Genomic DNA, 18,836 nt, shown 5'->3' with positions numbered 1-18,836 from the left:
GGACGAAATGCTGTATTTTAAAATGGCAACAAATGTTTATTTATGTAATATTGTCACAATTTAGTTTGAGAATAAAGTTGTGTTTAGAATGACTAATAAACATTTATATATTAAATCCTAAAGAAACAGCATTTTAATAGTAGAAAAATGTTTTTTTTCTATTTTGGTCAAATTCAAAAGTAAACAAGAAATGAACACTATACTATGTCCTATGTTTTATTATCTTTTGTATTTACAATTTTTCTGTTTCATGAAGTGAAAATTCAGTTATCAGTTATTTCAAATGATTATTAAAGTCTCTTAAACGCTACTATAGCCCACCTGAGGTGTAGTCAATATGAGGTGATAGTTAGTGTACAGGCAATTACTCAGATTTTGAAGTTCATCATTTCTCCTGGCAAGTCAATAGGAAAGGGTGATAGTTTTACTATTGCTGCTACTTATTATTTGTTTACAATGCACTTTCACATTCAATTTTGAAAGTCTTTAAAATGACCCTTCAGGAAAGCATAACAAATTGTAACTCGTTTTGGAGATTGGGAAAAAATCGATGACTCTATCCACCACTACTCACCACCACCCCATGCCTCACCCCCCAGCCCGCACAGCTGGTATGATGCAGTTTGGGCTCTGACCAAGTACTTTTGCGTTTTTAATTCAGATTTCTTTTCATTCCCTCCTGGGAACAGGAAGAATGCATGTGTGTGATTGTGAGTGCGGGTGTGTCTTACGTCTTTTTAGGACTCTTTTTCTGTAATGTCCGTGGAACATCGGCATTACTCCGGAATGCAACCTCATCTAATGCTAGAATGTGACTTTGTTCCAGTGTACACAATTATTTTAGAAGACTCAAAAAATGGATGTCTCAAAACCCAATGGTTCTGGACAAGTCAGCGTTTCCAGACCTGGAGGAGTCAGACTGCTACACTGGCCCCTTCAGCCGCGCAAGGATTCACCAGTGAGTTCCCACCTGTTTGCTCCTACCACCTGCCTCGGCATCTGTCATCACCGGGAGTTGTTGATAGGATAAGAACAGCTGGGACCAGTCCCGTAGTTTGCCGAATAAGTCAGAGAATGCATCCTTTTATTCAAATGTACACTTAACTTGGAACAACACTCAGGGAACATTATTAATTAATTAAATATCAACTATGATTTAGAGACATTCCAGTAATGAATAATTAATTGTAAACTCAGGGAATGACAGTCTAGCTCCTAATTCTTTGAAAATAATTACTATGGTAGTAAGCCAGTTAATGTGGTAAAGGTAACAAAAATGATGATAATGTTAATAATGACAAAATTGATGTTAAATAACATGCTTGAGTAACATTGTTCTAGTTAACAAGTTACATTTAAAATTATATTAATTAACTTGTATATATTAGTTTAATCCATTATAGTTTAATCTTATTAAATGAAGGTGAATAAGAATTGTTTTAGGGATTCATTACATGCCTATCTATGTACCGACAGACAGCACCTCCTTTATTTACTGAAGTACTGTTTGTTAAGTTTCCACGTGATGCAGACTGAGGTTATGGCCCAGTCACTGCTTTCCCAGTACTTCCAGCCTCCTGGGTCAGACAAAAAGGTAAAGGTAATAATTAAACACAATAAGATGAACATGAAGATGGAGCAATGTGAAGTGTACGGTAGGTCTATAGCTGCAAGATCAATTTGCTATACACAGTTTTGGGTGGGCTTACCTTCTGGGGTGTTGGAAGTTGAGAGGCAGGATGAAACAGAACTCCTGGCCACCAAACTCGTGACCGAGCCAGTAATCAATGGGAAACCCTCTCCTTCCAAATATTTTATTTATGCTATTATTTACTCTTACAGGAATCTGGAAGCGTTATTTTTTAATTCCAGCTACGAGAAATGGAGGAAGGAGTGGAAATCCGAATGACTTCCACATTTAGAGACAGGTTGTGGTTTCATGGAAGCCTCTTCAGCTTTTTGTTGTACTTTTTCAAGCTCTGTGAGGCACCAAATTGAAAAAGAAAAATTCTGCTCTTTCTCTTTGAACCCGAGAAACTGGGGCAATTTTCCAAAAATCTCAATCAGATCATGAAACTGTCTTGCTTAAATTCCCCCCAGTGGACTCTCATTGACACTTATAATAAAACTCAGAATTTTTATCAGCTACCATGTGGCTATAAATGTTGTGGTCCCTGCCCAACACTATCTTCTCATCTACAATTTCCACACCATCTGCTTACTTCAGGGACACAAGCTTCAGATGCACCCATTAAAAGCTCAAGTTTTATTCCATGTCAGAGTTTTTGTTCTCTCTGTTCTCTCTTGCTAATGTGCTCTTCCTCCACATCTTCACATGGCCTGTCCCTTCTTATCATGCAGCTCCCACTCAAAACCGGCAGCTCAGAAAGCCCTTCTCTGAAAATTTTATCTGTAGTCCCCTTGTCCCGGTCATACTCCATGCCATTAAGCAGTTTCCATTTTTCTTCGTATTAGCAGCTCCTGAAATTGTGTAACTGATTTCTTTACTATATATTATCTGTTTCCTTCATTTGTAATGTAGCTCCACAGAAAAAGAATTTATGTGTTAAAAATATTTGTTCCAAAAATTCTGAATCAATCTAATGGTAAAATAATTGATGGACATTTCTTCCTATGCTTATAATTAACAGGACACAAGAACTGTTAACTCGGTGCATACAAGTACAGAAATAAAAAGCACAATATCAGAATATTAGAACAACTCTGGGTCTAATAAAATGGGCAGGTATATAGGTTACCATAAGACAAGGCAGAGTAAAATTAATTCATTAGGAAATATACAAATGAAATGTACATTTTTGTAAGAGACGGAGGAACTATACCTAGAAGAGAAGATCCAGCAAACCTTTATGAAGGAGCTAGTTCTTTTCAGCAGGTAAAAGTGGGGAGGGAGGTGGTGAGAGGTAAGAGAACAGATATGAGAGACAGAACAAAATCTTGAGGTAAAGAAAGATGGGATTCCACAGTGACGATCAATTCTACAATTTGGCAGACTAATAGATACAAGAAGCCAGAGCTATAAGAAGTAAGATAAAGGGGGAGGTTGAAATGCAAGAATAGAGAGCCCTCAGAGGAAAATAAGAAATTTAATTATGCATTTTGGAGAACTGCTGACCCATTAATAGTAGGAGTCCTCCAAGGGTCAGAACAGGGCCTTAAAGTCAGGTGGGAAGTGACACAGCCAGGGAAGAGGGCATTCTTTTCAGAACCTAGGCAAGAGGCAATGAGACCCAGACCAAGATGGATACAAGAAAGCCAGGGCAGGGCGGGGCAGTATAGTTATAAAAGTTACTTTGTGTGACGACTCTGTGACTATGGATGGCGAAGAGAAAGCAAGGATCAGAGAAGACCCAATAGTTCAGGACTGAGTCTGAGAAAATGGCGGTTTATCATTCATAAAGATAAAGCAACTGGAAACAGACATCAGAAGTTGAGTGAGGGCCAGAATGCTTCCATTTTTTTGAGGCTCCGATGCTGAAAACACACCCTTCCTTTCCTCTTGGGGTCACCCTGTTGCTTTTTGTGTCGCTGGCTCTAACATGGTTCCTCCTTGCAGCTCTTCCCACGTAGGGACAGAATAGGCCACAAAGGGGAAGGGAGAACAATTGCTCATTGCTAAAGTTCTGTAAGTAAGATAAGCTTGCTTGGAAAGTGCGGCACGGGGAATTCCATCAATTATTAATGTGTTCTATTTGGAACTACGTTGTTTAATTAAAATGTATGGGAGCCGATGGAAACTCCTTGTTCAGTGCCAAACAAAAATCATGAAGACACCCAGGCTTTCTTACGAACTGAAAGATATTAACATGAATATTTGATAATACCCTATATGATGTGTGTTTAATTTTTCCCTGCTGGTTGATTTTCTTTTTAAAGAGGATGGTTCACTTTCTGATTTACTCTACTTCACATGCATTAGTGTAAAGGAGAAGACAGATGGATGACTGCCCAGGAAGTTCTTCCTGTTGCTGGATTCTGTGCTCTGCTCTATTATAACCAATCCCCCTGTCTTAACAGCTTCATAATAAACAACAAGGACACCTTCTTCAGCAATGCCACTCGAAGCAGGATAGTCTACCACATGCTGCAGCACACCAAATACGAAAACGGGATATCAAAAGTGGGTAAGAGCGCTGAATAGTAATGCAGAGAGCGGAGAACCAGCAGTTGCTAATGTTACCGAGGAATATTTAACAACCGAAGCTTCGCCTTCACGCATTAAATATGAACACGTAACACACGGAGCACGAACTCTAAACATCCTATTTTTCTGCCTTTCAATAAAACAAACAAACTCTTTTAAGAACATTTGGCCATATGTATCAAAATGTGAAATGTGCAAACACGTTCAAACAGAAATTTTGTTCTTGAAATGTATCCCAAAGAAATCATCAGACTTTGAGTAACAATATACAAAGACATTTGTTCATTGTGGCTTTGTAGTAAAATAAAACTGGAAATTCTGTAACTGTCCATCATTAGGAATTGCAAATAAATTAGGTTACATCCACACATCTATTAAAAATTAAATAATACAATGATTTCTCAACACCACTATTCTTTTGAGATTTTTCGAGGGTTGGAGAATTCCTCTGCTCTCTGAACCAAATTTTGAGTTGAGGAAAAAGTTACTCTACGCTTTTGTGATCCCCAATGAGTGGATGTTAGAATTCCTCAGGTTTCACGATGTGGCCAAGCGAAATCGTATGTTAGCACCTTGCAAATCTCCCTGTATTGATACTGTACTCAGAATTAGACTCAGCATCAGTCTCTTTCCCCTCAGTGTCCTCATAGGTGACATGGTTAGGAAAGTCGTTTTGGTTATTCTAAGTTTTTTAAGTAACTTGTTGTTCGAAGTGTATGCATGTTGCTTCAGAAGAAAGTCTTCATTTAAACTAACTCAAGAACTGTTCCTTTCTTCTTTTTCCAGGTATCTGTAAACTGATAAACAATGGTTCATATATAGCAGCTTTTCCCCCACATGAGGTAATTTTGAAATATAATTTCCATTCCAAATAATAAGGTTCTCATGCTCAGTGCTTGATCCCATTGTATTTTTAAATTTAAGTCTGACTTCCCTCTCTCAAGAAGATTCAATCAGCAACTGGCCCTGGGCTTTTCTGGGGCCCCCGTGGCATTTGGTGGCTGTACACGGGCTCCGCTGCTCCAGAGCCCTCCTGCAGTTTGCCCGCATCAGGAAGCCCAGCCTTGGAGGGAACTCGTGCGCGTTGCTCGGCCACTCTGGCTGATGCCTCTACTCCAACACAGAGCTCCATGGCGACACAGTCTGGGACCCACACCGTTCCCAAGGGGCAGGTCCCTGATTTGTGCTTACTGCATTGGGGTCCCTGAAAATCAAACCCACATAAAACCTACAGCCCATTATGTATTTGATTCTCTACCTGATGTTACCTCTCCACCAATTTTAAGTAGAAAAGCCTGCTCTAAGCTGTGGTGGGCTTTGCCTGCTGAGTCCTGAGTTAAATTTGAATCAGTTATCAGTTTTAACTCTATCATGTCCCCACTCCCCCCCACACACACACAAGCACTGCATTTATTTTAAGGCAAATTTGAATTTTCATATAAGAATGGAGTCATTCAAATTAAAATTTTCATTTCTGTACTTTCAAAAATGGTCAGTGTTCTATTTATTAAGGCTGCGGACTCCCAGGAATTCACAGTATAGTACAACCCATAACAGATAAAATGTGTTAAGCACTTATCATTTGGCACTGAGCTAAATGTTTTATATGGTTTAATTCATTTAATCCTTGCAAAAACTCTTTGAAATAGGCAATGATATTAACTCCATTTTATAAATAAGTCACCGAGGCATAGAAACATTAAGTTTCAAAGGTACAGTTTTGGGCCCGGGAAGCCAGGCTCCAGTTTCTGTCAGTGATGGTAAAGTCATTGTGTTTATTAATAGATCTTAGGTTCCAAAGAGTAGAGTCTAGTTTACTTTAAGTGAAAGGAATCTCATTGGTTTAAGAAGGAATTGAAGAAAGGATTTTTAAGGAACTATCAGAATATTTTCAATGAATGAGAGATATATAAAGACAATCATTCCAGAGATAAGTTAAAGTTTATAATTTCTGAAGCTTTCAATAAGTTTTTTAATTATTCTGTAAGATAAAAAAAACAAAGCAATTCCTATTTAGTTCAAACTTTAGTCATAGAAGGGGTATCCATTTCTCTTACTCTATCTGTTTCAGGGAGCCTACAAGAGCAGCCATCCCATCAAAACTCATGGACCTCAGAATAACAGGCATCTATTATATGAACGCTGGGCACGCTGGGGAATGTGGTACAAGCATCAGCCCCTGGATTTAATCAGGTACTGCAGATGGATGGATAATGGAAGATATATGCTGTTTTGTTGTCATCTTCTTAGATTTGGAATTATTTCATTTACTCATCAAATTACCTGTATCAGAATGCAATCAGGAAAAAATAAGCCACTCTGAATCTTTTCAATAAAAGGGACTTAATTTAGGAAACTGATTGCACAGGAGACAGGAAAGGTGAGAAATCAGACAGGAATAATGAGACAACTCGAGATTAACAACAGCAGAAAATTGCGAACTACCCTAAAGCTGAAAGGAAAACGGAATAAAGTATATTTCAGTGCCCAATACCTGGACTATGAACTTTGCGATCAGGCTGCCTACGAAGAAGTGAAAGTGTAGGGAGTAGAGCTGTGGGTGAGCCATGGCTCTCCTGAGGTCAGCCAGGGGAGGAGAAAAGATCCTGGCTTCTCCTTTCCTTCCTCCCTTCCTTCCTTCCTTCCTCCCTCCCTCCCTCCCTTCCCCTTTGAGTCTCCAGGTACCTCCTGGCCCCACTAAACAAGAAGCAATTTATAAAGGAACCTATGTAATCCACTTTCCTGTGAAGTAGATTACACTTTCCTGTGAAAACAAGTCAAAACAAGGAAAGGCAGAAAAAAGATCCGAGGGCAAAGAGAAAAATGACCAAAAAAGCATCTATATATATATTTATCTTTCAATAAAGATTTAGTATCTATTTGATTCAAAATATTTGATTCAAAATGTTTGAATCTGAAAAGAGCACATTTTAAATATTGTCAGCTACAAAACCCAGTTAACAAAAGAGTTGCATGGCATTTTTCAAAAGATTTCACCGTAAACATCAGAAAGATTTCAATGTAAAAACTAAATAAAACAATTCTCTCTAAAAACTGTTGAACTCAGCATTTGTTTAATTATGGTTGAGGTTATTTCAGCAGCCGAATCCTATCATCAGATGAAATGTCACGTGGGGAACCAATATAAAAAATATGAAAATGGAATGGCTATGGGTGAAGTGTGACGGGGAGTAACACCAACAGCAGCCCCGTAATCGTCCTGGCCCCGTCGTGGTTTTGAGACACGTTTAAGGAACACTTAGATAGTTTAGCAGACTGTGAATAAGACTGCTCTGGTCAAGGGATTTTCCTCACTTCTTTGCCTGAAACGGTCTCTTTCCTCTCCTGACACAGATCTGAAATCTGATGTAACTCAGGTGATTATATTCCTCTCAGATAATATTGTTACTCCTCTTACTTAACCTTTAACAATGAGTAATTTAAAATCTCAGTATAATACTGTCTGCATAAGGGGTCTACGTGTGTAGTTTTCTATAATTTTTCTGAAGATATCCTGATACATTAATATGCGCTAAAACAAAACAACTCCAACCTTCAGAAGAACACTTGTTTAAAGGCACAAAGGCTTTGATGCAGTACCTGTTATTAAAATAATCTTCTGTTTAAAAGTAGAACATTATCATTGTATGAAAAAATGAATAGACTAGTGACGCATGTCTCCTAGGAGAAATAATGAAAAAACATTAGGTAAATGATACTTAATGGAAAATGACTTTTTGTCTACACCTGGTAGAATTCACACAAATAATACAGAAGATAAAGTAGGAAAGGAATTATTTTCAGAAAGAGAAGTCTTGTTAAGGAAAAAATAACAAGATAATTTTCTTGACAGTAAGAATCACTGCCCAGTGTCATGTTCCCAAATGAACTATATAACACCAATCTTTAAAACTATTGCTGGGCCAAACTGTGTGTTAAGTAAGCATTTTTAGGAAGTGGAGACTAAACAGTGGTAGAGAATTCAAGGAGTTATCATTTTATACCAGAACTTTATAAACAGCGTGACAGTTAATATTGACAGTAGACCTGGTGAAGAAAAGGCGACTTAGTTTTTACAACCACCTTATTCTCCTGCCATTTCCATGTAGACTGTACTCATCAGCTGAAGGGAAATAAAATACGTTCAATTCCCTTCGCTTCATTTGATACTTCCTGTGCTGGGAGCTAGTAAAGCGTGGTCTGCTCCCCGGCAGCGGCAGTCATGAGACAGGAGGGGAACGGAGGAGCGCCAGGTAACTGCAGTAAAGTGCGTGAATTTAGGCACTGAAACTTGGGGGAGGACAGGACATCTAACCCATGGTTGGAATGGAAGTCAGGAAAGGCTTCCTGGAAGAAGTGATAAAGTGACAGATAAATGTAAGCCAGACACAGGAAGAAAGTGAAGTGTAATATTTCAAAGCATGAACCAAGTAAAGAGTCACGTGTTCCAGGAACTGCAGGGTTGAACTTTATTGAGGAAGATGTGACATAATTGTGCAGATTGTGTCTAGTGTAAGGGTGTCTGGGCAGCCGTGCATATGCAGACTGAAGTCAGACCTGCTCTCCCCACCCACCCAGAGAGCAGCCTCTTTATAAGGCATGCAAAAGCAATATGGTGTAGCACAGCTCTGTGTGGAGAACAAAAAAGGCATTCTAATAGGAGGCTGGAGAGAAGCAAGAATTAACTGGTAAAAAGCTTTATGAACAATATTAAGAAAGTTGACACAGAAATAACACATTTTATAAAATTGTTCCTAAAAGGACAAGTTTAAAGACAATCAATGTCACCATGATTAGAATTATTAACAACCATGAATGTTAAGATAATCCAGACGGAGCTGCCAAGGGACTGAGCTGGTAGCCTCAAGTGTCCATCTGAAATTCTGACTAGGTGTGACATCAGTATTTGTAGTGTGACTTATGTGGCCTTAAGCTAACAGTTTGCTTGCTTACGCAGGCTGTATTTTGGTGAGAAGATCGGGCTGTACTTTGCTTGGCTGGGATGGTATACTGGGATGCTGATTCCTGCCGCACTGGTTGGCTTGTGTGTTTTCTTCTATGGAATATTTACAATGAATGCAAGTCAAGTAAGGTAAGCTACTAACAGTCTTATTGAAAATTGTTGGTCTTTCCTCTGATTGGACAAAAACTTTATGATAATGCTGACTATAAAAAAACAAGAAGTGAGCTGCTTTTGGGCCAGAACCACCATCTTCAAGTAATTTGCCAAAATGACTAACACAAAGGGAAAGAGGAGAGGTACCCATTATATGTTCTCTAGGCCTTTTAGACAACGTGGAGTTCTTCCTTTGGCTGCATACATGCAAATCTACAAGAAAGGTGGTATTGTAGACATCAAGGGAATGGGCACTGTTCAGAAGGAATGCCCCACCAATGTTACCATGGCAAAACTGGAAGAGTCTACAGTGTCACCCAGCACGCGATGGGCATTGTCATAACCAAACAAGTTAAGGGCAAGATTCTTGCCAAGAGCATTAATGTACGAATTGAGCATATTGAGCACTCTGAGAGCCGAGATAGCTTCCTGATACGTGTGAAGGAAAAAGATCAGAAAAAGAAGGAAGCCAAAGAGAAAGGTACCTGGGTCCAACTGAAGCATCAGCCTGCTCCACCCAGAGAAGCACACTTTGTGAGAACTAAGGTCCCAGTTCAGGTCCCAAGTTGGGGGTGTGCAAGACGCAACCAACCAATGTATCTCTTGCACATCGATATTCTTTCCCTCTCATTCTCCCTCCCTTCCCCTCTCTCTAAAAATAAATAAATTTAAAAATAAAATAAATAAAATGAATTAACAGGGACAGAAAATGATTCTTAGACAGTTAGTTTCTGTTCATCTCAGTTCCACGGGTATGTATTCACGAGGTTTTCCCATGTCGTGTAGACTCCCCCTCCACCCCTACAAAGCTGAAAATGAACAAAGGCAATGAAAGGAATCGATTTGCTATTCCTATTGACGTATGTACCAATGGGGCAAACTAGGTTCCCTTTGCATGAGATTGGTATTCTCTAACCTTTAGTACAAGGAGTGTTTCAAAAGGCATTGGCAAACCCTTTGCTTCAGTGCTTTATGGTATTATATTTCTGCTACTTCTGTCACGCTATAATTAAGATCTTGTCAGACTTTCTATTCTAAATCAAGATGAGCTTCACTGAATATCTTTCAAAGTTTCATGGAGCTGAAATCTTCCATTCAAGGTGTCAGACGTGAACTTGTAGGTGTTATCATGGTGGGTTGGTGGAGAACACAGAGCTTTTCTTTTGTGTCGCTTTGTTTCAGTATACTTTTAAGCCCTTTTATGTTTCTTATAAAGAAACAAAATGTTGAAAAGCTGAGGATTAGGTTGTACTTATTATGTTTCTACCAGCTTTGTTCAGATAAGTTAAAGCCATATTTCTTAATTGCCCTGCAGGTAATTGTAGAATTATAAAACCATCAGGTTGTAGATTATTTATTGTATGCATATGTACATGTATATATTTACATGTGTTCATTGGTCTTACATAATCAAGTGTGGTCAGATTTATGCCTGGGAGAGGATATATCATAGGAATATGGAAACGACCAAGCAGGCAGATATGGCCTGCTTCTCAGGCCCTGGGTTTCAGGATTAGAGCAAAGAACAGAAACCCCAACTTTCTAGTCCATCCTTTCTTCTTTGGCATGAGAATTCACCAAGAAATTGACCTTCTTCCAAAAGCAGTTGGGTCTTAAAGGACTTCTAGACCCTCTCCTTACAACGTCTTTAGCAAGGAGGGTTTCTTTCAGTTATTAACTCTCTGTGATGGGCAGGTGTGTTATCAATACCCCTTATGTCATATTACAAATAGATATCATCTCAAGCTAGAGGTAAAGAAACCGATCCTCAGAGAGGTAAGGGACTTGGTCAAGGTAATAGATCTAGTAAATGGTCAGCTAAGTCTCAAATCTCTATCTAATATATTTTTTAAATCATGATAAGAACACTTAACAGGAGATCTACCCTCTCTAAAAATGTTAAGTGAACACTACAGTATTGTTAACTATAGGCACAACATCGGAGAGCAGATTTTTAGAACTTACTTACCTTGCATAACTGAAACTTTTTACCTCTTGAACAGTAGCTCCCATTTCCCACTCCCCTAACCCTGGCAAACGACATTCTGCTCTGTCCCCATGAGTCTGACTGTTTTAGATGCCTAATATAAATGGGATCATGCAGTATTTGTCCTGCTACTGGTTTATTTCACTTCATGTGGTATCCTCCAGTTCATCTATGCTGTTGCATATGGCAGGACTTCCTCCTTTTTAAGGCTGAATAATATTTCACTGTATGTTTATACAACATGTTTTATCCATTTACTTATTGAAGTATATTTGGGTTAATTCCATATTTTGGCTATTGTGAATAATGCTGCAATGAATCTGGGAGTGTAGATATCTCTCCAAGATCCTGATTTCGGTTCTATTAGATAGATACCCAGAAGTGGGATTATTGAATTATCTGGTAGTTCTATTTTTTTTTTGAGAAAAGTCCATATTGTTTTCCATAGTGGTTGTACCATTTTACCAACAACATACAAGTGTTCCAAATTCTCTGCATCCTTGCCAACACTTGTCATCTTTTGTCTTTTTGTTTGATAATAGCAATCTTAACAGGTCTGAGTTAATATCTCATGATTTGATTTGCTTTTCCCTTGTGATTATGTCTGATTCTAAAACTCATGCTTTACTCATGCTTCTACACTGCCTTCTTTTAGATCTACTTGAACATTTTCACAATTCGCCCAAATGGACATCACCAAGCATCTCGTTCTGTTCTTTGTCACAGAAAGCCTCCAGACCCTGGAGTGGGTCTAGTCATCTGCCCCCAAATGGACAAATCACTCTCTCCTCCCATTATCTTAATTGCTGGTGATTATTATTTCATTTAAGTCGTCCCTTACTGTGTATATCTGACAGTAGATGTAAAAGAAAAGAAAGCCACAGTGGAAGTCATGGTTTATATTATCTGCCTCTGCAAAAGAAATTAAGAAAACACTCATGCTGGGCTCTCTTTCTCCCTCTAGTGGGGCAGTAAAAACAAGAAAGTTCTGATGGCCTCAAATCCCTTATTTCAGGCTAAAAAAATACATTGTGAAAAATTGTTTAATATTTTTATTATGTATCAAGTTGTACTTTGATAAAATTATAGAGAATAAGCTTAATTATTCTGGAATTAAAAATAGGATTCAGTCTGATAGCTGGGATTGTAGACATGCTGTTTCATTTGACCTTTTGGAAAATGAGGAAGAGGATACAGTATAAAGTGATTTTATTATACTTCGTTAGGATGAGATTTCAATGCAGGATGCATTGTGTCATACTCAAAACACGAGGAATTATGAGAGCAATACCATTTTAATCAAATTTCCTTCAAGGAATGTGTTACTTCTTCTTGTTTGTATAAATTAGTAGTATTACTAAGAGAAGATATAATTCTCTCTTTCCTTGGGGCTTTTAAATTGGGTCTTTTGCCTGTTTCCTTCTACTTCCTATGGACATCCTGTTTACTAGAAACACGGTGTGTGTGCAAGAGGGACGATGACACTATGCGCAAGACCCATTACCTCATCATCACTAATAAGTTAGTTTTGGGTAAGAAAGCTTTTTTAAAAATATAAAACAAACATATCATCCTTTTAGGTATATTATAGCTGATGGAGAACTGGACCCAGAACAAGAAAAAAATGAAATTCAGTCCCCAGAAGGACCTACTGTTAGCTATGTGACCTTGAGCAACTCACTTAGATGAAACATCCGCTTGCTCTGTGTTGTGGAGATGACTCCCATTGCAGGAGATGACAGCGAGGACCGAATTTAATGAGCAGGAACTCATCTTTGCTCACTGTAAAGCACTGCATGACTATATAGTATTCTTACTGTATCTTGAGAATTCCTACTACGGCTTGAGAATACACACATCCAGCATTTGAAACGCACATGAATTCTGTTTTTGCTTCATTTGAGTGCAGACATTTTGGAAAATTGCAATTCTTGCTACAGACATCACCAATTAAACTTTCATTTTCAGACATATTTGCAAAAGCCTTGAAATTACTTTCAACATTTCCAGAGCAGATTTACTTAAAGACAAGTTATTCAGGCTATACTCATTGGGGAAGAACCATGTATGACAGATAAAACAAAAAACATCTTAAAAATAGGTTGCTGTAAACTCTCAGGCTGTGAAGCTTTTGAGAAGTTTCTGTTGGTGCCCTACTCCTTTCACAAAGTCATCTGTAATGTATGCTGAGATGTTTTAAAAGGTAGTGGCATAAAACTGAAGAGACAGGTATTGTAAAGTTACATTCTAATACAGAATATAATATATTTCAGTAAATAAAATCTGTGCCCTGTCAGCATGACACTGTGTCAAAGCATAACAAAAAAAAAAAATGAGGGAAAGGAAAAGAAAGGGAAGGAAACAAAAGAGAAGGGAAGGGAAGGGAGAGGAAGGGAAGGGAAAGGAGAATCAACTCCCTCAAATTTCCAATGGACATGATCCTCAAATTTCTGATCGTGGTGCAGCCGATCAAGGCCTGGCAGGTCCACTCTAGACTCAGGGAGACGGAAGAAAATTCTTGGAGCTGTGGGGATGCTTGATATGCCTTGATTCATGGGTGGGTGAGCAATGTATGCTACAAGCTGCAGGTCTCTCTAGTGAGAAGCCCCTGCTTGTTCAAGTACTAGAGACAGAGAAAGCCAGCCTCAAACCAAACAATTATATAACATAGCATGATTCTGCACATGTGAGCCCACTTCATGTTGTGGGGACCGTTTATTGGACCCCGTCTCAAGGCTATGAGAACACTACTTATCAGGCCCATTCAAGGTTATAGGAAAACTGCTTCCCGTAGTTACCCAGACACCTGGGTGAGGAAGCCAGACTGTCTCCATTTACTCTACACCAATGGACATGATGCACTGATTTACTGCGGTGGGGACTATGAAGTTGTGTGAGTTATAGATTCTGTTTATCTTGCTGATTCTAAGGCAGTGAGATTCAGGGGGAAAGGGTAATAAATTTGAGAAATCAGAATAGTGATCTGTGAGTCCAGTCAGCCACTTCCAAGCCTGTGATCTTGGTTAAAATTCCCTTGGGTGTGAAAGTGTCTCCGTAACACAACCCCACAAGTGTCTCCCAAGTGTAAAATATGGTCTATGGTCATTACATTGTCTAGACAGAGATTTCTCAAAACAAAGAAGCAAACAGGAAGCTCTGTATCACAAATACCCTAAAAGTTCAAGTTGGAACCTTGGCCCATGTGGCTTGATTGGTTGTCCCATACGCCGAAAGGTTTCGGGTTCGGTTTCCAGTCAGGTCACATACCTACGTTGCGTGTTTGGTCCCCAGGTGGGGCACATGCGGTAGGCAACTGATCAATGTTTCTCTCTCACATCAGTGTTTCTCCTCTCTCTCTCTCTCTCAATAAATATATATAAAATTTTTTTAAATTCAAATTGGAGCCACAGTATTAATTTCTTCCTCACCTGTATACCATGCCCCATTATTTCCATTTCCTCTGTTCTTCTCTGTCTTCGCCGCTTCCCACAGGAGCTAAGCACCTTCCTAAACATGAAGGTTTATGCTTTCTGTTTTCTTCTTTGATTTCTCCAGCCGAGAAATTTGCAAGGCTACTGAAGTCTTCATGTGCCCCCTCTGTGACAAGAACTGCTCACTACAGAGACTCAACGAAAGCTGCATCTACGCCAAGGTGAGCGTGGACCCTCGCATTCTCCTTCCTGAGCTCCAGGTAGTAAAAAGGACTTCAGTAAGTTGCTTTTTACCAATTTCCCAAGGGTTTCCACATTCCACATCATGGACAATGGGATGGGGTGTCACTCCGCGGCAATTACAGAATGCCTATATTTTTATTTGAACATCGTTGTCTTCCTTTGTTTCTATACATTAATTATTGCTATTATAGACTAAAAGTTTTTCTTGAAATGATGTCTAGATTCTCTTTAGGAAAAGATGATTAGTTTTATTGGTAATGATTACATTTAAATCTTCCATGAAGACTCATGAAATTAAAGTACTTTTAATTTTAGAGAAAAAAATAAAATGGCATACCAAAAGTTCTCAAATTGCTGCCAATTAGAATCACCTAAAGGTTTTTTAAAACTCTTGAAACCCAAATAATCCCCAGAGCAATTAAATAGAAATCTTTGGATTTGAAACTTAGACATCAGCATATTCAAAACCTCCCAGGTGATTCTAACATGCATCCAAGTTTGAGAAACTAAAGTTCACAATTATTGTTTGTTTATAAAACAATGTTAATAAATTATAATTAACATATAATAAAATGTGTGTATTTGTGGTGTATAAGTTGGTACATTTTGATTATATATATGCACCAGTGAAATCATTACCATAATCAAGATGATGAACATATCCATAAATTCCAAGTTCCTTCACCCACTCTTATTTGTAATCCCTGCCTCCCACCCTCCCAACTCCACCACTGTACTCAGGCAACCAGCTGCTTTCTGTCATTATTATAGTTAAGTGTGCATTCTCTAGACTTTGATGGAGATGGAATCCTACAGGGTGTGATTTTTTCCCAACTTCTTTCGCACAGCATAGTCATTTGGAGATTCACCCATGTTGTAACATTTATCAGCAGATTATTCCTCTTTCCTTCTGAGTAGTATTGCATTATATGGCCATACCAAAGTGGGTTTATCCATTCATCTATTAATGGATTTGGGGATCGTTTCAAGTTATTACCATTGTAAATAAAGATTCTATGAACATTCATCTACAAATCTTCCTATAGATAAGCACTACTATTTCTCTTGGGTAAATACTTAGGAGTAAAGTAGCTGGATTATATGATAGGTGGATATTCAACTCTCTAAAAACTGCCAAACTATTTTCTAAAGTGTTTGTACCATTTGAGAGTTTTGCCAACCGTGTATGAGAACTCTAGTTTTCTATATAGTCACTACCCCTTAGGATGGTCAGCCTTTTTAATTTTAGCTATTCTCATTGTACTTCAGTTACTTGAAAATTATTCCATCTTTCAGGGTCTTGACTTTAAGATCCATGACATGGGCTCCCAGCAGTGCTCTATCTAACACCACCTCCCCAATAAACACATCTTTCTGTGCGCTCTACTCAACGCACTGTGAATAATGTGGGCTCCCAGTGTGGCAGTGGGGATCGGCACCATTTCTGTCTCTGAGCTCCCGACACGACACCGTTACCGCTGATCCTCTCAGATGTTTCTTTCCTCGGGTAGCTTCCTCATGCACATGTTCACTGGGCACTGTCTGGATGGGCACTGTCTGGATGGCCTCTCTCTGCACCCAGCAACTCTTTCAGTGCAGTAACCTGAGGGCGTCACAATACTCACTGCCTCTGTTTTCCGCCTCTCCATGGTCATCAGGACTCATCATCTAACAACCACTATCTTGAAATCCATTGCATGTATATTTTGTGCATTCTTTGGTTGTTTCCAGAATGGGGGTACAGTTAGTCACTGCTATTCCATCTTGTTCAGAAGTAGAAATCTCTATACATTTAATTTTGACAAGGCTAGGTATAAAATCAGAGACACTTAAAATTCTACTGCACGACTGAACTTGGTAAACTTAGCTTCTGAATTATATTTCTTGAATATATAATTGAATGCACAGCATAGGAAAAGTCTGTTTTGTTTATAATTTCATTTCTAACATATACTTAGTTTAGAAAGACGTCAAATGTTCCACACAGATGTCTCATCTTAGGAAGCATTTCCTCCACAGTTTTTGTAAAAGTCAAATGCATTGGAGTTTTTAGATGTATATACACGTCCTTCCCCCAGCCCGTGCATTTCAAAGACACGGCTGCCTTAGGGACACCAACAAGTCCATACATACGTTACTTCTGCTTTCACTCGAGCAGATCTCATGAACCACACTGGCATTATCTGGACACTAAGGATCCATATAAGAAACACCCATATCTGGCAGAGTGATAAAGTAAAGAAACTGTCCCAAACCTGGGGCTTTTGTCATCATGCAGAATCCTCACTCCTCCTTTTCATGGTAGAAAAGAGTACATTTAGGGACAGTTATGACCCGCATTAAATGACTATTTACATATACCATGCTGTATCTCATGGATGTATTTCTAAATAGTTAATGTTTTAATTTATTGAGTTAAGTAATAGTTGAGATGTGTGAACAAACATCAACAAAACAATGAAAAGCTTTTTCAAGGAAGGTCTTGCATAACCTATGACCTTGCAACCCAAGTGTTGTGAACCATGTGGCATTTTTATTTACCACTTCTTTAAAAACACGGCTGCTTCTGGAGCAGGCAAAAGCCTCTATTTCTTAGTACCGTTTTAGTCCCCGTTGTAAAGCCTCTGTTGGAACATTCTAAGAGGCCATTCCCTGCAGTAGGTCATTGCTAAAGGAAAGCAGACAGCTGCTGAGTTGGTGGTAGCAGCAGGTGTCTCTGTGAGATGCCTCTGCAAACAAAAGAGCTGGACTCCCCCGCTGCGTGTAATTTCATAAGCTCGGTAGGAGAATTTCTTTGTGGTCTTTTCCTCTCCTATACATAATACATACTGATGATCTACTGACGACTGTTATGAAAACCGATTTTTATAACATTTTGAGAAATCCCGAGCCTTAACAATCAGAAGTTTAGAGCCACATAGGACATCTTGCACCCATCCACAAACCACCAAAATGAGCACATCTTTTGTGTAATGATATTTTCAGTGATGCTGCAATACAGGAAAGTACATCTGTTTCACATATTGTTCGCAGCATGACCCAGGGGCTACAGTTAAAATACCTACTTACTGCCCCCATTGAGCAGCCTCTGAACTGTAGACTGAGCAAAGAAGAAACCATTTTACTCCCACTTCCCTTGTAACGATGTTCTTTTGTCCCTAACTGGCTTCTCTCTCTGGTGAGGTTAGTGCCCCTCTTCTCTCTATAGTGGTGATGGTATGTACTTGACCGCCAGACATATATTGTTTTGACTGTATCCATTTAATCTCTTACTAACATAAATATAGTGAGGGCATTGTGCAAATGAAAAGAAGCAGAGGTAAATTGAATTTACACTTTATTAAAATCAAACAATTCTTGCAACCCTGAAAAATGTATTCAGTAACATCATATAACTGTACATTGTTCTTTATAAAACTTCAGGTAATATCTGATTCAAAACCACTTGCACTATATCCTACATGTCAGTGATTTAGGAAACTTCGGAAAAACAATTTAAGATGAAATCCATTGCCTCTTGCAGCCCGTCTGGGGCCATGGTCAATTCTGAAAGACACCGGAGAGTAGGGATAGCGCTGTGATACCGTGCCATTGGAAGTCTGCCTCCCTGGTGGAATTCTGCATTTTGCAACTGCCCCAGTCCTGGCTGTTTTGCTAACAAGAAGTACAACTGGGTATGCTTCAACTGAAAAGCTGACTTCTTACAGTTCACCTGGTAGCTTGACTTTCTGTGGTCCACAACTACTTCCTCGAGGTGCTAGAACCATTTCTAAGCAGAAATGAAGATGGAGTTCAAAGGGAATAAAAGGGAAGAGAGAAGAAAAGGGGGAAATGCTGATCCTTTATCTCCCCCCATGAGACAATCACATGAAACAGTTGCAGGATCCGTGAAAT

General features: G+C 38.9%; 1 protein-coding gene across 3 annotated transcripts in view; it reads left to right on the top strand.

The window, feature by feature from the left end:
- The window catches only part of ANO3 (anoctamin 3), a 286,084-nt gene that overhangs the window by 204,746 nt on the left and 62,502 nt on the right, over window positions 1–18,836 (top strand). For all 3 annotated transcript variants that reach the window (XM_053925078.2, XM_053925079.1, XM_053925080.2), the window contains 6 exons: window positions 827–958; window positions 4,039–4,145; window positions 4,952–5,007; window positions 6,237–6,358; window positions 9,123–9,257; window positions 14,824–14,920. In XM_053925078.2, the coding sequence (XP_053781053.1) occupies window positions 827–958; window positions 4,039–4,145; window positions 4,952–5,007; window positions 6,237–6,358; window positions 9,123–9,257; window positions 14,824–14,920 (649 nt within the window). The remainder of the gene's footprint in view (window positions 1–826; window positions 959–4,038; window positions 4,146–4,951; window positions 5,008–6,236; window positions 6,359–9,122; window positions 9,258–14,823; window positions 14,921–18,836) is intronic.

The sequence above is a fragment of the Desmodus rotundus genome, chromosome 5, assembly GCF_022682495.2.
Source record: "Desmodus rotundus isolate HL8 chromosome 5, HLdesRot8A.1, whole genome shotgun sequence".
Taxonomy (NCBI): domain Eukaryota; kingdom Metazoa; phylum Chordata; class Mammalia; order Chiroptera; family Phyllostomidae; genus Desmodus; species Desmodus rotundus.
The sequence above is the reverse complement of the archived record's forward strand: the minus strand, read 5'-3'. Positions and strand labels throughout refer to the sequence as shown.